General features: G+C 40.3%; 1 protein-coding gene across 1 annotated transcript in view; it reads right to left on the reverse strand.

The window, feature by feature from the left end:
* Positions 1-25,049, reverse strand: part of samhd1 (SAM domain and HD domain 1) — a 33,872-nt gene that overhangs the window by 8,036 nt on the left and 787 nt on the right. The window contains exons 2-9 of the mRNA XM_079588445.1: positions 19,268-19,334; positions 19,005-19,077; positions 18,764-18,924; positions 18,553-18,668; positions 18,233-18,303; positions 17,021-17,176; positions 13,245-13,345; positions 13,062-13,170 (exon numbers count right to left, since the gene is read on the reverse strand). Of these exons, the coding sequence (XP_079444571.1) occupies positions 13,062-13,170; positions 13,245-13,345; positions 17,021-17,176; positions 18,233-18,303; positions 18,553-18,668; positions 18,764-18,924; positions 19,005-19,077; positions 19,268-19,334 (854 nt within the window). The remainder of the gene's footprint in view (positions 1-13,061; positions 13,171-13,244; positions 13,346-17,020; positions 17,177-18,232; positions 18,304-18,552; positions 18,669-18,763; positions 18,925-19,004; positions 19,078-19,267; positions 19,335-25,049) is intronic.

Genomic DNA, 25,049 nt, shown 5'->3' on the forward strand with positions numbered 1-25,049 from the left:
TCTGTATATAGATAAATTATAATCAATTATGAATATACAGATATGCTAGATCAATTTTCAGAATAACCTTTAACAATTCATTTCACATCAAATAATCTGTTTGTCCACCGAACCGGCCGTACGATCTTCTTATCGCTCAAGAAAGGCTATTCTTCTGGTCATGAAGAAGAACTTTTCTGTTCTATAAGATTACTAACTAAAATACTCAATATCAAGCTTGTAGCTTAAGATCACACATTTAAGAGGCTTTGTTAAGGCGGGCGTACACGGTGCGAGTTAGTTAAACTGATAATCGCGTCAAAGCAGCTGGTACACGGCACGACTGTCCTCCTGCACAAATTTTATCCCGAGCTGGCGGTTAAACACAGTCTCTGTGAGAGCTTTCAATGTTTCAGGCAATAGCTTCAGATAGAAAAATGACAGAAATGTGTGTGCAAATGCAGATACTGTAACAGTAGCCATTCAACATAAAAACATGAGAGAGAGAGAGTGTGTGTGTGTGTGTGTGTGTGTGTGTGTGTGTGTGTGTGTGTGTGTGTGTGTGTGTGTGTGTGTGTGTGTGTGTGTGTGTGTGTGTGTGTGTGTGTGTGACAGTGTATGCGCACGCTGTGTGGTTGCTGCCACTGAGGTATAGCCCCATCGATCTAGCCTGTGAGGCGGTTGTGTATGATTTGGCAATAGGGGACAGCCTATACGCTGGTGAAAATCGGGCCGACTCCCCGAATTTTTTAAACATGTTTAAAAATGATCGGGAGGTCGGGGAGGTGCTCATAACGTGCTCGGCTCGGCTCGTAATTCCTCTCACACGCTGCGAGCCGCGACCATGCGAGCATCACCGATTTGCACTCGATTTCTCCCGAGTGAAAAAATAATCTGCGAGCTCGTAAAACAGCAAAAAATCGCACCGTGTACGCCCGCCTTTAGGTGAGCAGCAGACAGACAATCAAGCGAATAATGGGTTTTTTTTAGGGATGCAAATTATCGATTAATTCATTAATCATTAATTGATCGACCTAATCGATCGATTAACGATTAACTGATAAGCGGCTATTTTCCTGAGAATGTACATTTCTCACGGTATCAACAGTGTCTTTAAAGGGTAAGTTCGGTATTTTACACTTAAAGCCCTGTTTACAGATCGTATCTGATTAAATAGAACGGTTAAGATTAAACTTTGGACAGATGCTGCTGTCGCGAGAATTTTAGGTTTATATCGCTTTCCCCCCCCACCCCCACAATGGCAGTCTATGTGCACTGGAAGATTCCTTCCTAAAACACATTAAACTTTCGTTTACAAAGACGTGAAACTCACCGAGTGGTCAGGGGTGTTCACTGATACGGTCCCAAAAAAAATCGCTGAAAAAGATGCTTTCCAACAGGTTTTATCGTAGTGTTTGTCCACCTCCATGACTTGTATTGAATGTGCTGTGTGAGGTACGATATTCCTCCGCCGCTTCTTCTTCTGTGTATTAAATGAAATGCCAGCGGTTTGCTTGCAATCGGCAAAGGTGCATTATCGCCACCAACTGGTGTCTATTATTCAAGCTCTCAACGGAAGAATCACGGGTGTGACGCGTTTGGCAAAATAGGTCCATAAACGCTAAATAAAACAAAAATTCTTGGGACAGGAGCATGTGTCCAAATTTTAATCTTAACCGTTCTATTTCATCAGATACGATCTGTAAACAGGGCTTTAAGTGTAAAATACCGAACTTGTCCTTTAACATAAAAAGCAAAATATTGCTTATATACTGAACAAAAATGCATGTTATATTGCTCAAATGATGTTTTATTGTAACAGTTGGGATACGGTACAGAATGGCATTTATGTAGTTTAACAAAATAAATTATTCACAGAAAATTAAAATACATAAAAAATAATTGTGCACTGGCTCACCTGTTGCAAACATTAAGCAACATAAAATAAATGTTAAATAAAAATCTATATGGGTAGGCTTAGCCTAAACTATAATAAGTCTACATATAATAATCTATCTGGTAAACTACTTGAAAAACTTGAAATATTAGCAGCACTTATTGATGCTTGGTCTGAGAAAGGTAACAGTAAGATTACTAGACCTGGAAACTTCAAATATAGAACTGAAGGGATGTCAATTTTCACAAATTCCCATGATCGATCGTAATTTAAATTAACGATCAATTATGCGTCTGCTGCAGTGCATATGGCCAGCATGACAGGGTTTGTTAAACACGCTATGTTACTCACCAAATGAATGAGAATGGCTTTTAATCCAAATAAAGGGCTAGTAGGATTGTAAAATGTTTCGATGTGAATGATAATTAAATTTAATTATTTAATAATCAAACATAATGACTAATAATACAACGCGTCACCATCGCCGCCTCAGATGCGTGCTTGCAGTGTGTTGTAACGTTAGACGTGCACTGAAACGCACTGAAAACGGCAACTAAAAAGTAAAGTTGCCGGAAATTCATTCCATTTCAAGTCCATTTCACCCGGAGATAGAAAAGAATGAGCACAAGACTAAAACAGGGCAAGAAGACAGACGAGAACAGAGAGAGCGATGAGCTAATCCTTGTCCTTTAAGGCTGAGTCCGCACCTATTTTGGGGGAACTGGCCAATAACACTCAGAAACTTTGAGCGGGAGAGGGTTCCCTATCGAGATGTTTCTCGTATTGCGTAGCATACGCTACGGGAAAAATCCTTCTCTCGAGAATAGTGAAGCAACTTTTTCAAACGCATTGCAGCTTTTCAAACGCGTGCCCTTACTACACAGAAGCGTGTTTGCTGTTGCGTTCACGCCTCCTATTCCTAAAGAGCAGATTTAGGCGTTGTTTCAAATGCTTCGTTCTGCCGTTCTGACAGAGAGCCGGAGCGGACAGAAAGAGCACACGCCGGTCCAGTCCCCGCGATTCAGATCTGTTTGAAGCTCACGAGTTTGACATGTGCGTTTGGGGGGGGGGGGGGTTCCGCTTACACTCACACATGCCCCTAAAGGGGTCAATGGGGCAATTTGATGCAGACTCTTTGGCACTGGACATGTGATTTACAAGGAATGAGTGCATAGGTTAAAAGCTTTCTGAATCTGAAACGAGTCATCCTGATCTGGTCCAGATGCTACACTCTCTCTGGAATGTTCTCACTCGCCGGTCCGGTTCACACAGGCTGATCAGCGCCTCTGCACAAGACACTGAACTAAACATAAAACAGCCCTCATAATAATCACAAATACACCTACATTTCTATAACTCAGTGTTTATGAATGAATGAATGGCTTGCTCTAACTGTTGCTCTGGTCTTCGTCAACACGCGCTTGCACCCCCTGCTGGTGAGCTTGATTAACAGCAGATGGAGAGTATGCTCTGTAATCTACTGCTTTTCCTGCAGTTCCTGGATGTCAATGTTGAATTTACTATCGAATTTGAACCACTGAATTTGTAAAGCAAAATAAAATGGACTGAAAATTTAATGTTGAATATTATAGGTTGTATTTTTAAACAGTTTGAATATTTTGGAAGTGAAATATGAAAGGTGAATATGGATTATTGAATTTGTATTAATGAAAATGTGTTTGAAATTAGAGATGCTCCGATCAGCATTTTTGGGGCCGATCACTGATAACTGATCATGATCTGCCGATTGCCGATCACAGAATGGCAGAGGAATGGGAATCTTTTATCTATAATCTAGCAGAGTTTGCACCATTTGTAGAAATGAAACTAGCGGTAACTATGAGGTGGCAGAACGATTTCTTTCGGGAACAACCAATTATGCAAAACACCCCAAAACCAGTAGGTTGTTTATCAGACAAAAATTCATGAAATAACTTTTGTAAGTCAAATTTAAGACATTTTAAGATCATAAAAGATCATAAAGACATTTTAGATCACGCTTCAGAGACAGTACCTATCCTCAGGCCATACGTCACCTAAACATGCTCTGAGGATAGGTACTGAATGCTTTCTCGTCAGTTTACTCCCAGAATGCTAATTCATCTCATGTGCAATATGAGGCTTTTATGTCCGTGTATGTGTTGTTGTTGTGAACTGTGTGTGAAATGCGCTGTAATGTCAGTGTATTATGTCTGAGCATTCCAAGTCAAATTCCTATTAACTGTTGAAATGGCTAATAATAATAATAAACTTGAAACTTAAAGATTGAAATTTAAGACCTACACGACGCATTAACCAGCAAATAACAAATAAAATTAGCATCAATATGCACTTTTTGTTACTATAAGCATTAAAAATAACAAATTATGGCTAGATTTTAAAAGAGTGTCTTGCAACATGTTATCTACTAACATACAAGTGCAAATAAAGTTGACGAAAAAGGTTTTATAAAAAGATAAACCTCATATTTCAGCCTTTAAATATTTATAAAAATAATGAGTCAAAAAAGGATAAATGACTGGCATTTACAATGTACATTAGCTTATCTTTTATTATTAAAATTCGGTCCGATTTTCCCGTGGCGTCTGTCATTGCTATGCAACCATGCACTGCGCTCTCCACAACCACAAAGAAGTTTTAGCAGCTTCATCTCGCTGCGCTTGAAATAACGAACTTGAGCGCGCAAAAGACGCGATATGTGAGCGGCCCCTTGGCGAGCTCCTCCAGTCAGGGCACGAGCTGCTGGCGCCCGCGAGCGCCGTGTTGGAGACCCCGCTCTACAGCTCCGCCCTGGCTACGATCTACCTTTTTGCTACTTTGTAATGACTTTCTGCGGCCAGCGGTTCTGGAAATGAACGAGGGTAAAACCTTTTTTAGACTTAATTAAATGTAAGACCTCAGATGAAAATCCGTTCGATGCCTAATGTTAGCGGTGTTAAAATGCCGCTGGTGGCTTCCAGCTCGAGGGGTTTCTGCACGACATACATTGAAAATGGCTCATTTTTGTTGGACACTTAAAGAAACTTCCAGACGGGAGAAGAACTCATGTTGCCACTGGCCAGCTCCGGTCTGCTGTTGTGCGCCCGTGCGCCGCGCATGCAGGTGGAAAACAGGCGCGCGAGTTATTTACGTCACGTGATCGGCTTTTCTGATCGGCGAACCCCAAAAGCTATTTTTAGCCAATATCGGCTGATCAAGATCGGCGGCCGATCAATCGGAGCATCACTATTTGAAATGTTCTGAATTGAAATATTCACAGCTTAAATATACAACCATGTTGAGTTTCAGCCCATAAAAATGCAGCATATATCAATGCAAGTCAACAGGCTTTTTTTATTTCAAAAGCATTTGGCATTATTTTACTTCCATATACAGATCATATCATTAAAACCTTTTCATTGATGGAGTCAGATGAAGTAACGAGAGATACAGTGACGCGCCGCTGATCGACTACCCCCATTGGTTCGGTTTAGCCGGCCTTACAACCTTCACATGACACCATTTCTGTTCATGGCCATTAGGGCTGAAAAACGATTAGTCGACATTGTCGACAACGTCGACGATAAAAAATTGTCGACAAATATCTTTGTTGTCGAGTAGTCGTTTGATCTCACGTGACCAATGTATGGGCCTGCAATATCGCATTTTGACCGCTACGATGCTGTAGCGCTAGAGTGTAATGCAGCCGTTAAATGCTTTTGCGGTAGAAGAAAAAACAGCGCGAATTACATAGACAGTAAATAAACGGCGAATTATGGCGGAGTGTAAACGAGTTCGGACCAGTAAGGTGTGGGAAAGTTTAACAAAACTGCCAACTAAAAATGCTGTCATGTGCAATACATGCAAGGCTGAGCTTGCGTTTCACGGGAGCACAACATATGTTGGAGCACTTAAGAGAAAGCATCCCGGATCAAAAGGAGCCGGTGAGAGGTGAGTGTTCAATCTCCAGGTGAAGCTAACTAACTAGTTGTAAATCTCTTTATTAGAGAATGCAATACTACCATTAATAAAAGTGATAATATTAAAAATTATAATATAAATACAGTAATGTGATTATTTATTTTGCATAGAATAAAGCTTGATCGAGCTTAGGAGTCAGGGCTGTTTTTATTATTGTAACACTATTAGGTAAATACGTTAGCTATTACATTAATATAAACACAATGAACTAACATGAACAAAAATGTTAACAAAAATTAATAATGTTACAAATGTGCTGCTCATATTAGTTAGTTCATGTTAGTAAATACATTAATGTTAACAAATTAAACTGTTACCTTAGTGTGAATTGCTTCTAGATTTCAAACTGAACACCCAGTAAAGATGATGACTAAACAACAGTTTAATCACTAAGAGAGTTAAAATAAAATGTTTTTTCTTTGCATTCCTGCAACATCCACTCCAGCAGAACGGATCTTCTCAGCTGCAGGAAACATTTGCTCACTAAAAAGAGCAAGCTTGTCACGTGAACATGTTGATATGCTGACCTTCCTTCATTTTAATTCAGCACTTATTTGAAAATCCAAAAAAGCCAGTGCAGAAAGGACACGAGTTACTTACTGCTTTTCATTAAACTGAACACTTGGTTTTAGAAATAAAGCTCTTAATACTGCTGCCAAGAGATATTTACATTCAACATATTCTTGTCTGCAATGCAGCTGATTTATTTTTGTTGACCTGTTTAGTTGGAGGTTCATTAAAGTTCATTAAAACACCATTTCAAAAGCTGAAGTGATTTTTTTTTTTTTTTTTTTTAGATTATAATATGTATAACTCAATGTTTTAACTTATTGAAAAGGCTGAATAATCATTTCAAACTTACTGATTAGTCGTCAATATAATCGACGATTAGTCGGTCCAATAATCGTTAGATTAATCGATTGTCAAAATAATCGTTTGTTGCAGCCCTAATGGCCATAGGTTAAAATAAAATGTAAATAAAATAAATCTACTGCATTATTTCAGTAAAACACTATTTCCATCCTCCTGATGTTCTCTTGTATACGTTCCTCATGTGGGCTTCTGGGTCGCCAGCAGCTTTACAGGTCCTGCATTCTGCTTTACACGGATCCCGACCGAGACGAAAACAGGAATCTCTAAAATCATCTGTGAAGTTACTTTTGGGCTTTTGTTTTTACACGCTGCAAGCTTTTTACATCTCTCGCACTCGACCGTAAACTGAAGCGTCGAGGCACGCTGCTAAAATTCTGTGAACAAAGTCCGCCTACTTTGATTTGATTGGTCAATTCAAATATTCTGACATTGACGAGCAGTGACAGACCAATGAGGCTGAGATGAACACACACACACACACACACACACACACACACACACACACACACACACACACACACACACACACACACACACACACACACACTCTGCTTGGAGCCGCTGCAGATTGAGGAACGCGCTGATTATAAGACGGCCGAAGCCGGTTTCATATGTTTTGTGTGAAAAGGCAAGCGCCAGTCAATTTAAAGTGCATGCTTAATGGTCCCATGAAAAAAAATGAAAACCGGACATTTTCATGAATTTACAAACTTCTTGCACACAATAAATTCAAGCACTTTCAAGGACCTGTGTGTTTATCTTCTACAACTTTCCAGAGCCTTGACTTTTTTTCTTAGATTCCCAAACTTGAGGCGTTCAAGGACCCGTGGTGTGATATGGTAAAGGTGACGCAGCAGGAGCGTTTCCTTTCTCCAGTGCACAGAGACACCACATGCCTTGGAAATGCCAGGCATGAGATGCTCACTTATATATTTGAACAGGATTTGTTTAAAGGTATGACTGTGTACTCAAAATGTGCCTTTGACCTTCATTTATATTTGGATTATAGTGTTAAATATATTCTAAATAAACTACAAAAAATATATATTTATTATATATATTTATTATATATATATATATATAATACATTTTATTATTTATACTGTGTCATATATATATATTAGGGCCGGGACTCGATTAAAAAAATTATTCTAATTAATTAGAGGCTTTGTAATTAATTAATCGAAATTAATCGCATTTTAATCGCATATAAATATTTGACCTGAGAACAGTGAGAAGTATTTTTTTTTCACATGGATTTTGAGTATACCATTGAATAATGACTGAATACATAAGCAACAAAATATTGTTTATTTTTGTTCAACCAAGTCCAGCAGACCAGTGCTATTTTTGCCATTAAAGCAGCTCTAGGTTACTTTTCAACCTTAATAATATATTTCCAAGTCTCTTGTGATGGTACATCGACGTGCAATAGGTTGAATGACACGTCTGCCATAGCCTGACGGGGTCTGTGGCGTTTTAATCGTACTTTTAAACTTCGGGTTTCGGGTAGTAACCGGCGAACAAAGAGAACTACAAAATTCGACTGCTTTACGGCATATACGTCACTTCCACCACCACTCCCACTTCCTTAAAACCGGACGTGCGAGCCAGACTAGCGTTTGTTTGCCAAATGTTATAGTCATGGACGAAGCAGACAGAAAAGCAAGAAAGCAAAGGTTTAGTCGGAGGAAAGCAAAAAGAGGAAACGAGAAAGTGATCGCATTAAAGGCAGAACGAGGATCGACATTGTTTCTCGCTGGCGTGAGCTGAAGCAGGAGGAGGGGTGCCCGATGCCACCCGTCCCGGTTTTCCAGGGATTGTTCTCTTTTTTGAGCGACAGTCCCAGAAAACATATTCATATTCACAATTCATATTCTTTCACGGGACACGAATTGTCCCTTTTTTTTGTGAAAATGTACTTCTAAAGTAGAATTTCCTGGTTTCAAATTAAACCGTTTCCGTCTACTGTTACTGTGTTTTATTCATAGTTGTGTACAGTACATCCAATCCTGTGTCCGTAAACGGGTAAAAAACATGGTAAAAATGGGTAAAACAGTGGATTGGCCAATGCCAGGCGTTTACTTTTATTTGATTGGAAGCTCAACTTATCGCCTAGCAACTGCCTGTGCTGTCGGTCGGTCGGTCAACTTTTGCTCTCGGGGTCCCCCTACAGTTGGGAAACAGTATTGTCCTCTACTACTGTCGTAAACTCTGTCATACATGCACGTGCATTTGTTGACAACCATGATAGCCCTGAACACTGTAGGAGGAGTTCACATGCAGGTGTTCTGCTTGCGTCGCGTGTGAAATGTCTTCATCCAGGTACAGTGGCATATATTTCAGCAAGTCATATGAATATAATTTCATGGGTTTTATTTTTTTTAGGGCTGTCAAAAAATTAATCGTGATTAATCGCATCCAAAATAAAAGTTTGTGTTTACATAATATATGTGTGTGTACTGTGTATAATTATTTATATATATAAAAACACACACAATCATGTATATTTGTAAGAAAAATTGGTTATATTTATATATAAAATATTTATATATAATATAAATTATATAAATGTATATACAGTATATAAATGCAAATATTTCTTAAATATATACATGAATGTGTGTGTATTTCAACATAATAATTATACACAGTACACACACATATATTATGCAAACACAAACTTTTATTTTGGGTGTGATTAATCACGATTAATTTTCTGACAGCCCTAATTTTTTTCAAACGACAAATGATCGCGATGCTCATGTTTACAAGCCAGCGTCATTATAGTAGCCTAGTCTATTGGTTACCGTTTTACTGAATATATGATATATATGATACTTCAATGCAATGTTTGAGTGGTAGATATAAGAACCATATATCGTCAATATTATAATATCAAGCTACCATAGATGAATCTGCAAATTTTACAAATCGATTTGCATTATAGCTTGAGGCAAGACAAATAAACAAATATCACAGACATGTTAGGTATCTTAAAATATGATTTTGTACATCTTATATATTTACTTGCAAGAATGTAGCCCCTACCAAACTTGTACACGCCCTTTAGACATAGGCTTTCATTTGGTATTTGAAAGTCCGCATCGGTCGGGCATAGGGTTACCACCTTGATTTGTGAAAAACCGGGACACTCAGATTATTATTATTGTTGGGGGTCTGAGTCTGAGTTGTAGGTTGTAAATAGTATTTTCTTTGACACTGGTGGCTCATCTGATGTTGTTGTGTTATCCTCCTCGTCCGTCTCTCCCCCCATTTCACACAATAGATGTAAATAGAACGTTTTTTTAAAGCTAGCTAGCAACTGCTCACGCTGTTAAGTCCTGGATGTGTGTTGATGCGCGCGTGACCGACCGACAGCACAGGCAGTTGCCTGACAATTTATACAATTCGTGTCCCGGGAAAGAATATACATTTTCCGGGACTGTCGCTCAAAAAAAGAGAACAATCCCTGGAGAACCGAGACGGGTGGCAACGCTAGAAGTTATCGTTTAAATACTGTCTATGGAAGTTGTGAACATATGGTTGTGAGCGCTAGTGGGTGCTCCAGTATAATCGGGCCGCCTGAACTCATCCAGTGAGAATAGGGTTGTGCCGATAGACGATAGTCAGTGATATTGCCGATGGCAGATGCCTTTGACGATATCAATACGATAATGGGCTCGTTTTCTTATTAATGTATTCAATTATTTTTATTATTATTATTATAATAAAAATAGTATTGTTATTAAATGAATATTAGGAACTACAATTAATTTGCCTTGCCTAAATTTAACGACATCACCTCATAGCCTAACACTTGTGACATCACCATCACGCGCGTATGATGACTCCAAGATTTATTTATTTTTAAACAGACACAAAAAACTACATCCACATTAACATTGAATTGCAAGATGATCCCTTCACAAACTGTCACAAGTGCTTGTTTTAACGGACGCATCATTCTTATACAGATCCAAGATGAAAACGGCATGTTCGTCAGTAGGCCTATTGTTTCCATAGCACATTATGGTTACACATTTGTTAGTTAACAAAACATTTAATGACATTAATAACACTAAAAACAATACAATTACAAAATATTAATAATAATATCACTAAAATAGCCGGCGGCCTAACATGTCTTTAGATCACGAACACAGCACAACTCTTTAAACACTTGTTTAACAATAAATATTCTTCTAATGTTTTCACTGTCATTAATGTAGGTCCACAAGAGGAATATTAAGGCAGTAAATTAAGATAGTTGCTATACCGTTATATCCATAGTCGTCTCTGCGAGGAGAATGTGGCGTTCACAAGCACACACTTAACCTGATTATGCTGAATAAACTGACGATCCATGTGCTCATATAAACGCATTAACTGTTTTCCTTTATCGGAGTCAAGTCAGAAGTTTTAGTATAAACCGATCGACTCTGTTTGCCCTTAACTCTGATTTCTCCCGGCATTAAAACACATTAACCCGCGTTCGTTGCGCTTATTGAAGAGCGCATATGAAGTGCATCCAGACAGAGAGAGCACTGGTAGGAGGACATCATCCCAAACTCCGATCTTTCCTGATCCAAGAAATTATTAAAACGTGTTCTGTCCTACAGTCAGAATGCTGCGTCTGTGACGGCAGGAGAGGATGTGTGTCCGTACATTTCCCGCTGACATTTTGAAATTTTGAGTCAGATACAAAAATGATTTGATCTTTTTTTCATCTCACTATACCGGGAAATAACCAGATTTAGCCTGTTAATAAACACTCCACCTTTACCAGCTAAATAGAAAAAGATTCTCAGATTTAAACTTCAAACTACTTTAAACTTCAAACTAATTGTTTGAGTGCCTATCCTCAGCCCTAACCGATGCTAATATACATTAAACTCTGAACTCTTAGACTCATGTAAACTTATAAACTACTTTAAACTCATGCATTCACTAAACTCTAAACTCAAAAACTCTTGAGTGTGTGTGTGTGTGTGTTAGAACTCCCTAGCAACACCATAGCAACCATCCATAACACCCTAGCAACCACCCAAAATACCCTAGCAACCGCCTAGCAACCACTCAGAACACCTTAGCAACCCTCTAGAAACACCCTAGTAACTTTAAACTACTTCAAACTATACTTTAAACTATTTTAAACTTTAAACTACTTCAAACTTCAAATCACTTTAAACTAATTTAAACTTCAAACTAATTTAAACTTTAATCTACTTTAAACTATTTTTAACTGTAAACTACTTTAAACTTTAAACTACTTTAAACTATTTTAAACTTTACACTAATTTAAACTTCAAACTAATTTAAACTTCAAACTAATTTAAAGTTTAAACTATTTTTAACTGTAAACTACTTTAAACTACTTTAAACTTTACACTAATTTAAACTTCAAACTAATTTAAAGTTTAAACTATTTTTAACTGTAAACTACTTTAAACTATTTTAAACTTTACACTAATTTAAACTTCAAACTAATTTAAACTTCAAACTATGTTAAACTTTAAACTACTTTAAACTTAAATCTACTTTAAACTACTTTAAACTTCAAACTAATTTAAACTTCAAACTACTTAAACTTTTTTAAACTATCTGGTCCAAACTTTCACAAGCCAACTTAAAGTTTGTCTCAACAAACTTTTTAATCTAGATTAAAGATTCTCATATTTAAAACGAAGTAATAAAACAAGCAAATTAATAAGTAAAAAAGCAAGTTAATAATCAAATAAGTAAGCCCCGCCCCCTCACGATAATATCGTGTATCGCCGATCTCACAGGCTGACGATAGGACGATATGAAAATGGAGCATATCGCCCAACACTAGTGAGAAACGTTCCGCGGTGCAAAAATAAGTGCGATTAAAATGCGTTAAAAATGTTTAACGCGTTATTTTTTGTGTAATTAATTAATCTTAATTAACGCGTTAAAGTCCCGGCCCTAATATATATATATATAACATTTTCTTTTAGTCCTCACACACCTGACTGAATGGCTCATGAGAGCACCCACGCATAATCGCCACTTCTCCTGAATACAAACCTCTACGCACATGTTGCTCGCACTATGGTAGCCCTGTGCTGAATACTGCAACGAGACTTCAGACATTCATGTGTTTATAAGCAACGGTAAACAGCACAAATGTCAGGGCAGGACTAAACTCCACGGGCCCAAAAGCCTCTGGCTCCAGAGGGTTAATGACAGTGGGAAAAATGAGAAGAATAAATATATCTTGGTAAAAAAAAAAAAAAGGAAAATTGTCTCCTAATGAGTAGAAGCTCAATTTAAAATCACATGCACTAAATCAATGATTACACACACTCAGTATGAACCCAGACCGTACCTTGTCTCGTGTGCAAATGTGCTTCTTCCCTCTCACTTCACACACCCGTGCAAACTTGAGGAAGCGCTGATAGTCGAAGTTATTCTGGATCCCCAGGTGGTAACAGTCCCTGTGCACAACACCACACATTACCATTACATCAGGACACGCTCCTCCTCGTTGGCCCTCAGCGCTCCCGCTCACCTGGCGAAGTAGTCCCATTTATCCACATCGATGCCGTTCCGTTTGTTTGCCACGATCTCGTACAGGAATGATTTCTCCATCGGCCGGCCCTTATACGGCCACTGCAGGGTCAGAAGACAAGCGCTGCACGCTCACATTACGCCGGCTTCAATATGTGAATATTCAAGCTGTAGCTATTATTCAAAAAACTATTCAAATTTGTAGATATTTCGATAAATATCGATACTGAAATATCTGAACGGTACTAATGCTAATCTCCCGAAGTATCATACACCCACACTAGGAGCGGTCACTTTCACTTCTCTCCGGTTGTTTGGACAGACTTTACCCCACTGCTAAATAAAACTCCTGAAGGAAACACTGTAACTCTTCTCAATTTAACTTTCTGAAACATTACGAAGACGGCCTAGTATTGTTGTTGACATGAGTGTGTGTCCTCTCGTTTTGTCACCGTAATTCTTAAAGTTAATATAATCTGACTGAGGAATGTTAGACAAGTAAATATTTTAACTGTGGTCAAATGTAAATTAACTTGTGGCTATTTAACTTTATTCAAAAAATTATTATTTAATTCTGCAATTTGCCTTCATTAGTGATTATCATCCATTTGATTACACAGATACTAATTAAACTAAACTATCTCTGAATTCAATAATGAAATGCCTTTAACTGAAAATGTAATGTTTAATCTTATACATTACTGACACTCGATCCTCCAACTTGACACTGTGAAGAACTGTACTGTTAAAAGCACTATATAAAGTGACTTGATCCAGAGCATTGTTTTCACGTGTGACGCACGTTTGCGTTTAAATCTGTTCATCAAATAACGTTAATGTATTAACCAGCGTTTATGCCCGATGAGCAATGCATTTGTTACAGTATATTTATCTACAGTATATTTATCTACAGTATATTTATCCTACAGTATATTTATCTACAGTATATTTATCCTACAGTATATTTATCCTACAGTATATTTATCCTACAGTATATTTATCCTACAGTATATTTATCTACAGTATATTTATCCTACTGTATATTTATCCTACAGTATATTTATCCTACAGTATATTTATCTACAGTATATTTATCCTACAGTATATTTATCTACAGTATATTTATCTACAGTATATTTATCCTACTGTATATTTATCCTACTGTATATTTATCCTACAGTATATTTATCTACAGTATATTTATCTACAGTATATTTATCCTACAGTATATTTATCCTACAGTATATTTATCTTACAGTACATTTATCCTACAGTAGATTTATCCTACAGTACATTTATCCTACAGTATATTTATCCTACAGTATATTTATCCTACAGTATATTTATCCTACAGTATATTTATCCTACAGTAGATTTGTCCTACAGTATATTTATCTACAGTAGATTTATCCTACAGTATATTTATCCTACAGTATATTTATCCTACAGTAGATTTATCCTACAGTATATTTATCTACAGTATATTTATCCTACAGTATATTTATCCTACAGTATATTTATCCTACAGTAGATTTATCTACAGTATATTTATCCTACAGTATATTTATCCTACAGTATATTTATCCTACAGTATATTTATCCTACAGTATATTTATCCTACAGTATATTTATCCTACAGTAGATTTATCCTACAGTATATTTATCTTACAGTATATTTATCCTACAGTATATTTATCCTACAGTATATTTATCCTACAGTATATTTATCCTACAGTAGATTTATCCTACAGTATATTTATCTACAGTATATTTATCCTACAGTATATTTATCCTACAGTATATTTATCCTACAGTATATTTATCCTACAGTATATTTATCCTACAGTATATTTATCCTACAGTATATTTATCCTACAGTAGATTTATCCTACAGTATATTTATCTACAGTATATTTATCCTACAGTATATTTATCCTACAGTATATTTATCCTACAGTATATTTATCCTACAGTATATTTATCCTACAGTATATTTATCCTACAGTATATTTATCCTACAGTATATTTATCCTACAGTATATTTATCCTACAGTATATTTATCCTACAGTAGATTTATCTACAGTATATTTATCCTACAGTATATTTATCCTACAGTATATTTATCCTACAGTATATTTATCCTACAGTATATTTATCCTACAGTATATTTATCTACAGTATATTTATCTACAGTATATTTATCCTACAGTATATTTATCCTACAGTATATTTATCCTACAGTATATTTATCCTACAGTATATTTATCCTACAGTAGATTTATCCTACAGTATATTTATCCTACAGTAGATTTATCCTACAGTAGATTTATCCTACAGTATATTTATCCTACAGTATATTTATCCTACAGTATATTTATCCTACAGTATATTTATCCTACAGTAGATTTATCCTACAGTATATTTATCCTACAGTATATTTATCCTACAGTATATTTATCCTACAGTATATTTATCCTACAGTATATTTATCCTACAGTATATTTATCCTACAGTATATTTATCCTACAGTATATTTATCCTACAGTATATTTATCCTACAGTATATTTATCCTACAGTATATTTATCCTACAGTATATTTATCCTACAGTATATTTATCCTACAGTATATTTATCTTACAGTATATTTATCCTACAGTATATTTATCCTACAGTATATTTATCCTACAGTATATTTATCCTACAGTATATTTATCCTACAGTAGATTTATCCTACAGTATATTTATCCTACAGTATATTTATCCTACAGTATATTTATCCTACAGTATATTTATCCTACAGTATATTTATCCTACAGTATATTTATCCTACAGTAGATTTATCCTACAGTATATTTATCCTACAGTATATTTATCCTACAGTATATTTATCCTACAGTATATTTATCCTACAGTATATTTATCCTACAGTATATTTATCCTACAGTATATTTATCCTACAGTATATTTATCCTACAGTATATTTATCCTACAGTATATTTATCTACAGTATATTTATCCTACAGTAGATTTATCCTACAGTAGATTTATCCTACAGTATATTTATCCTACAGTAGATTTATCCTACAGTATATTTATCCTACAGTAGATTTATCCTACAGTATATTTATCCTACAGTATATTTATCTACAGTATATTTATCCTACAGTATATTTATCCTACAGTAGATTTATCCTACAGTATATTTATCCTACAGTATATTTATCTACAGTATATTTATCCTACAGTATATTTATCCTACAGTATATTTATCCTACAGTATATTTATCCTACAGTATATTTTAATCTTTGATAACAGGTAATAAAAATACAACGGATCATGTTAGCTCTGGTCCGATGGAAAAATATGAACAGATTTTTTTAATGTAAAATATTCCTCATTGTCATGTTCTAGACTTGGTATATTTAGCTTTAAATAAAAAAAATACCCCCTTAATATTGTGGCAGTTTTTTTCTCCATGGTTTCGAATATCGATATTTTTTAAAGGTATCGTATCGAAGTTAGAAACTCTATGCAAGTCCTAAAAATACATTAAAATGTAAGCAAGTATTATTGCAATGCATATTGTTCGATCAAAGAAATTCAACAAGTTTTTTTGTTTCAAAAAACATTTGGCATATACTTTCATACACAGCCCCTACACTAGTGCTAAAGTTGTGTTTATGCTGGCTTCATGTGTTACTTCAGAAAGCCAGCTGTTTAACTCTACGGTGTGTCGTATTGTGCACGAGCAGACCAACACTCGCCCGAACATACCGAACGGCCCAACACAGAGTTATCCAGCGGCCCGGCGATCTGCTCCTTGATGAAGATGAGGTCATCTGGAAGTCTCAACCCATGATGCGTCATGACCGCCTCAAGACCGTTAACCTTCACCAGGTGGTCAAACATCTGCACTGAGGCAGTCTCGTGCTGCAGGGCAGAAACTGCACTCTGAAACTGGAGTCTAATGGTGCGTTCACACCGGACGCCAATAGCGTGTCAGGCGCGAGTGATTTCAATGTTAAGTCAATGCAAAGACGCGGTACGCGCCTAAAAAATTCCCGCGGCGCGAATGAGGCGTAAATGATTTTATAGTGCTTTTTGTGCATTCACACGTCTGCCGCCCGAGTTGAAAATTCTGAACTTCTGCGTCAATTTGCGCCGCGTTAACCAATCAGGAGCCTGCTTGCTGCTGTCACGTGGTGAAGTGACGTGGTAAACGGGGGAAGGCCTGCTTTTCAGATTATAATGTTATTTTAAATGTTTGGCCTCAATAACTTATTATATGTTTGGCCTCAATAAATTACTCACATAACGTTAATTAAAGAAGTCGTTTGACCTTCGTTATAACGAGTCATTAATGGTTTAACTTAAATGTTTCATATAATAGAAACGAAGCTATAGATTGTTTATTTAAACATTTCTCAGGAGGACTAGCCGAGGTGAGGCGGCTCCAGCGGGTCACATGAGCGCCCGCTGATCGCCTAGATCTCACAACTCCGAAACGTCAGATCACATTTTTGAAGTAGGTGCTATCTTTATAAACAAACCACAGATTTGAGCTTTAAACAACTACATTCTCGACTGAACAAATCTTAAAAATACATTTCGCGACACAATAACAGTAATATTTTTATATTTCCCGCAGCACTTGCCTCTCCCAGAAGAAGCGGATTTCGCCTCGGACGCGCATCAATTTCGCTCCACAACGCTTGTTTTTTACGCGTGTCCATTTCTCTTTGGACGCGCGAATGCATTCAAAACGTTCAAGCAGGCGCACATTTTACGCGCTATTCGCGTCCGGTGTGAACGCACAGTAAGCATACAATATTGTCTGAGACTGATTTTTTTTTTGGGGTTATTTTTATTCATTTTCTGAAAAGTTAGTTTCAAAACATTAGGCACAAATCTAATTCCAAACAAGGTCACCCCTGAGAAGCTGAAGGTACGGCTCTTCCTCCACCTCACGGTCTTTTCCACACTTACCTTCCACTTCTCACCAGGGCGAACTTTAGGGATGAACAGGCCATCGAACAGATGAGAGAATGGGCCATGACCTGGACAACAGACAAAAAGGTGACTTTAGAGAATGACGAGGCAAAAACATTAAGTGTGCTCTTAGATCAAGACTTGGGGAAACCCGGGTGCTCATTTATCTCCAGTCACTGGCATTGTTCCTGGTTTATGTTCAAATATTGTACATTACAAAAAGGATGAGATGTGAACTCTTTCTGGAAAGGCCGGTCTGAAACCCACAGAAGAACTCCAGCGGTCTCACGCTTATATCTGAACATGTGGTCACTCACCCAGGTCATGGCACAGGCCAGCAATCTGCACACAGAGCATGTCCTGCTTCGTGATGAAGAGCTCTGGCTGTCTTTCATTGAGAGCCTTGACCAGACATCCTGCCAAATACCCCACCCTGCATCACACAGACACACACACACACTTGCAGCGACTCTGAAAGACACGCATGCTCCAGTGAAGCGCTGACGGCGTGAAGCGCGGGACACTTACCCGACTGAATGCTCGAAGCGGTTGTGGGAGGCCCCGGGGAACACCAGGTACGTTCCTCCCAGCTGCTTGATGTGGCGAAGCCTCTGGAACTGGGGCGTGTCTATGAACTGGACCAGCAGGGGGTGCAGCTCAATGTGGCCATGGATGGGGTCGTTGAACACCTGGGAACACACGTCACCTTTGGAAAGGTCTGGCTCCAGCATTTGAATAACCAGCATTAGTTTTGCAAGCGTTGGCATACCTTCATGGGTTCGTTTGAGATTTGCCAGAGTTTCTGAAGGCAGTGGAGGATCTGCAGGCGTGATCCCAGAGGGCTAGAGAGGCCAGACATGATTATTGCCATTAAAGCTCAACCGCAGCACATTTGATTTATGCAAAACATGCACTGGAAATCCACAGCTCCAAACTGGGTCAGACTGTGGCATTACGCTATCTTTAAACGATTTCAGTTTCTTGGTTTTTGATAATGAAGTAGCATTACAGAAGAATTCAAGCAACACTTACGAAACACCCATCTTCTCCAAAAGCACCTCGGTGAGGTATGGCAGTCCCGGCCCTGTTATGCCATGGTCTGTAAAACAGATCAAATACATCAAACCTTTTAGCGCTAATAACACTGAGCGCCGTGTGGCTCTGGCTGGCGTTCTCAGCGCCGTCAAAATAAAAGTCACAACAAGCGCAGCTCACGTCACTTCAGAGTTCCTACGGGCGCTGCGAATGCAACCAGGACAACGTTAGTTCTCGGGGAACGTCAGTTCTCGGGGAACGTTGGGGAACGTTAGTTCTCGGGGGAACGTCAGTTCTCGGGGAACGTTGGGGAACGTCAGTTCTCGGGGGAACGTCAGTTCTCGGGGGAACGTCAGTTCTCGGGGGAACGTCAGTTCTCGGGGAACGTTGGGGAACGTCAGTTTTCGGGGGGCGTTGGGGAACGTCAGTTCTCGTGGAACGTTGGGGAACGTCAGTTCTCGGGGAACGTTGGGGAACGTCAGTTCTCGGGGGGCGTTAGGGAACGTCAGTTCTCGTGGAACGTTGGGGAACGTCAGTTCTCGGGGAACGTTGGGGAACGTCAGTTCTCGGGGAACGTTGGGGAACGTCAGTTCTCGGGGAACGTTGGGGAACGTCAGTTCTCGGGGAACGTTGGGGAACGTCAGTTCTCGGGGGAACGTCAGTTCTCGGGGGGCGTTGGGGAACGTCAGTTCTCGGGGGGCGTTGGGGAACGTCAGTTCTCGGGGGGCGTTGGGGAACGTCAGTTCTCGGGGGGCGTTGGGGAACGTCAGTTCTCGGGGGGCGTTGGGGAACGTCAGTTCTCGGGGGGCGTTGGGGAACGTCAGTTCTCGGGGGGCGTTGGGGAACGTCAGTTCTCGGGGGGCGTTGGGGAACGTCAGTTCTCGGGGGGCGTTGGGGAACGTCAGTTCTCGGGGGGCGTTGGGGAACGTCAGTTCTCGGGGGAACGTTAGTTCTCGGGGGAACGTCAGTTCTCGGGGAACGTTGGGAAACGTCAGTTCTCGGGGGGCGTTGGGGAACGTCAGTTCTCGTGGAACGTTGGGGAACGTCAGTTCTCGGGGGAACGTCAGTTCTCGGGGAACGTTGGGAAACGTCAGTTCTCGGGGAACGTTGGGGAACGTCAGTTTTCGGGGGGCGTTGGGGAACGTCAGTTTTCGGGGGGCGTTGGGGAACGTCAGTTCTCGTGGAACGTTGGGGAACGTCAGTTCTCGGGGAACGTTGGGGAACGTCAGTTTTCGGGGGGCGTTGGGGAACGTCAGTTTTCGGGGGGCGTTGGGGAACGTCAGTTCTCGTGGAACGTTGGGGAACGTCAGTTCTCGGGGAACGTTGGGGAACGTCAGTTCTCGGGGGGCGTTGGGGAACGTCAGTTCTCGTGGAACGTTGGGGAACGTCAGTTCTCGGGGAACGTTGGGGAACGTCAGTTCTCGGGGAACGTTGGGGAACGTCAGTTCTCGGGGAACGTTGGGGAACGTCAGTTCTCGGGGGAACGTCAGTTCTCGGGGGGCGTTGGGGAACGTCAGTTCTCGGGGGGCGTTGGGGAACGTCAGTTCTCGGGGGGCGTTGGGGAACGTCAGTTCTCGGGGGGCGTTGGGGAACGTCAGTTCTCGGGGGGCGTTGGGGAACGTCAGTTCTCGGGGGGCGTTGGGGAACGTCAGTTCTCGGGGGGCGTTGGGGAACGTCAGTTCTCGGGGGGCGTTGGGGAACGTCAGTTCTCGGGGGGCGTTGGGGAACGTCAGTTCTCGGGGGGCGTTGGGGAACGTCAGTTCTCGGGGGGCGTTGGGGAACGTCAGTTCTCGGGGGGCGTTGGGGAACGTCAGTTCTCGGGGGGCGTTGGGGAACGTCAGTTCTCGGGGGGCGTTGGGGAACGTCAGTTCTCGGGGGGCGTTGGGGAACGTCAGTTCTCGGGGGGCGTTGGGGAACGTCAGTTCTCGGGGGAACGTTAGTTCTCGGGGGAACGTCAGTTCTCGGGGAACGTTGGGAAACGTCAGTTCTCGGGGGGCGTTGGGGAACGTCAGTTCTCGTGGAACGTTGGGGAACGTCAGTTCTCGGGGGAACGTCAGTTCTCGGGGGAACGTCAGTTCTCGGGGAACGTTGGGAAACGTCAGTTCTCGGGGAACGTTGGGAAACGTCAGTTCTCGGGGAACGTTGGGGAACGTCAGTTCTCGGGGAACGTTGGGGAACGTCAGTTCTCGGGGAACCGTTGGGGAACGTCAGTTCTCGGGGAACCGTTGGGGAACGTCAGTTCTCGGGGGAACGTCAGTTCTCGGGGGGCGTTGGGGAACGTCAGTTCTCGGGGGCGTTGGGGAACGTCAGTTCTCGGGGGGCGTTGGGGAACGTCAGTTCTCGGGGGGCGTTGGGGAACGTCAGTTCTCGGGGGGGCGTTGGGGAACGTCAGTTCTCGGGGGGCGTTGGGGAACGTCAGTTCTCGGGGGGCGTTGGGGAACGTCAGTTCTCGGGGGGCGTTGGGGAACGTCAGTTCTCGGGGGGCGTTGGGGAACGTCAGTTCTCGGGGGGCGTTGGGGAACGTCAGTTCTCGGGGGAACGTTAGTTCTCGGGGGAACGTCAGTTCTCGGGGAACGTTGGGAAACGTCAGTTCTCGGGGGGCGTTGGGGAACGTCAGTTCTCGGGGGGCGTTGGGGAACGTCAGTTCTCGGGGGGGCGTTGGGGAACGTCAGTTCTCGGGGGGGCGTTGGGGAACGTCAGTTCTCGGGGGAACGTCAGTTCTCGGGGGGGCGTTGGGGAACGTCAGTTCTCGGGGAACGTTGGGGAACGTCAGTTCTCGGGGGAACGTCAGTTCTCGGGGAACGTTGGGGAACGTCAGTTCTCGGGGGGCGTTGGGGAACGTCAGTTCTCGGGGGGGCGTTGGGGAACGTCAGTTCTCGGGGGGCGTTGGGGAACGTCAGTTCTCGGGGGGCGTTGGGGAACGTCAGTTCTCGGGGGGCGTTGGGGAACGTCAGTTCTCGGGGGGCGTTGGGGAACGTCAGTTCTCGGCCAGTTCCTCTAACTCAGGGTGTGTTCACACTGGGCTCGTTTGCTGCGGTCCAGGCGTGATTGTTCCCGGTTCCCCCGCACCGGTGGTCTGGTTTCACACTGCCGAACCCTGGTGCGATTGCGTGCATCTTACGTCATCGCAAACGTGCACGGCACATGATAAAAAACAGAACGCGGGTCAATATATTGTTTTTTTTATTAATTTTGTGCTATTATGCGCAGAGGCGAACCAACATTGATTGGGGGCCCCAGGTAAAATGAAACAATATTTTAACACTTAATATTTAAGATTTTTTTGTTAATTTATCTTCATCACCTAGAGATATAATTCTACAAAATTCAAAAAGTAGCCAAAACACAGAACATAAGTTGTTTTTGTTTTTTTTAAATAACGTAATGTCAATCTTCATCTTTATAACAGAAGATACAATACAAATACAACAATCTTTAAGATGCAGTAAATCTTCACGTGTAACGGATTGTCACTTTGTGTGGTGGAACAAGCAATGCTGTATAGAAATATATAGTTAGCATCTTTTTATCTTTATTTTATTAAGTTCATTCATTGTTAACAACTAATTTCATGTAAAGAGCTTGATATTAATTACTAAATGTCAACTATTGATTAGAGTTGCCATAGACTAATTATTTATAGTAATTTTTGTTATAGTGAGTTTACAAAAGCACCACTTCTGTGTTTATCCAGTGAAGGGGGCAGAAGGGTCTCTGAGGTTTCAACATTGTATTGCCATTTAGTGTAACAATGCCTTGGGCCTATGTGTCTGCGTGCATCACAGCGTGCATGTGTTGTTCTGTTGTTCTGCATTTACAGAATAGAATATAATGATTCCTTCAGTTTGTTGTTGTAATTTCCTCATTTGTTACCACAATTACTCATATTCTCCGGCCCCTTATTTTGCCTCAGTTTCATGAACTGGCCCCATTTCCAGAGTAATTGAACTGTCCTAAGCCTTGATCACTGGAATCAGCTGGAGTTACCTGATCATTTCAACAGATCTCCCCTTTAAGAATTAGTTTAATGCAGCATCCAAATGTATGTGTGTTTGGGTTGTTTTAATATATATATATATATCATAGAGTTGTTTGTTGTGGTGGTGATTAGAGAGATCTGTGCTGACGTCACAATCGCACTGCATGTAGGGCTGGTCCGAATACCATTTTTTGAGCTTCGAAGCTTCGGTAGTAATGAACATTGAATATTCGAAGCTTCGGAGAGAGGGTGCTGAACATAATCTTCTCTCTAATAAAAGCAGGAATCTCTAGGCCTGTGTGTCTGTATGTCTGTTTGCATTTTGATTATTTCGAGAACCGTTCATCCAATCGACTTCACAAGGGAGTGCAGTGTCGATTTGGTGCAATATAGATAGACAAGTGAGACGCGACACGTTCAGAATTAATAAGCTTTTAATAAACTACAGAACAGCGTGAGCGGGAAGCGGCGCGCCTCAACGCGGGCTGGGCTTATGCTCCGAGAACGCGGACACTGCACTATAGTGATATAAAACACACACACACAGGTCTGTTAAATTAAGCAATACTTTTAAGGTAGTCTAATATTTTTCTGACTAACAAATTACTGACAGAGTATTAAAATATTTTAAAAAATTATTTTAATATCGAAATTTAAATATAGAAAAACGAAATTTAAATAAAGAAAAAACATAAGTTAAATAAAGAAAAAGTGTCTCGCATGCGCAGTAGATCGGTCTGGCCAGTATAATCGATAATATTTAAAATATTTATAGTTTATATTTGCATTTATGTCAAAACCTATCACTTTCAAACATCAAAATTACATTTATTGATATGTAGGACTATTCGTGTCAAAATGACATATAAACATCTTAGGCGTTGGTTCTTTTTCTAGCATGCACGCGTTTTCCGACTCGTGTATCAGCAGGTAGTGTGCAAACTCCAACCTGTTAACATGGGTGCCGGAATAAAAACGGACATGCCACGCAGCCAGTGTGTCGCCGGCCTTATTCAAGCGCGAATGAGAACCGTTTCACGGGGGATCCCACTTGTGCAAAAAACAACAACAAAAAACGAATATTCGAATGTCAAATTTTCAAATCGAATACCAACCCACCGAACGAATATTCGATTATTCTAATATTCGGGTCCAGCCCTACTGCATTGTGGGACATATAGGTGCCTGAAGTGTACATATGAAGTAGACTTGCTCCCAAAATCGAGGGAACGAGGGTCTGTCCATATAAACTTCCCTCATCCACTTCAGGAAGTGCAACACACTTCAAAATGGCGGCAGGGATCCCCGAGGGAAGTGCTTAGGGAAGTTCCTGTGTTTAAAAGTGGACCTCAGCCCTGGTTTCCTCTGGCTACTTCATATAGTCTACGTTAACAATGACGACCTATGGGACAATATGAGACCACCTGGTCGTCGTACAAAGTTTTCTACGTGCTCCCAATTTAAAACATTAACGGTATTAACGTTATTTATCATTTCGCTCAAGTTATATTTCAATCTTCGAACTACTGAACTAGCTACCGGATGTGTGAAGTATTAAAGTGGTGTATTAAAGTGGACAAAATGAGTGAAGTATTAAAAGTGGGCGGGCGGAATAAGGTGAATATTGATATTGATTAACTATTATATGATAGGTATAACAGCCTATATTATTCTGATTTATTTATTTTTAGACTAGAAGAATTCTTATTTGAAACACCACACTTGATGTTGAATGTGATTATGCAAGGAGTTCTGGAAAGTAAGGACAGCTTACAACAAACTCTTTATTTCTGATGTAAT

The sequence above is a fragment of the Phoxinus phoxinus genome (genome assembly GCF_949152265.1).
Source record: "Phoxinus phoxinus genome assembly, chromosome: 18".
NCBI lineage: Eukaryota > Metazoa > Chordata > Actinopteri > Cypriniformes > Leuciscidae > Phoxinus > Phoxinus phoxinus.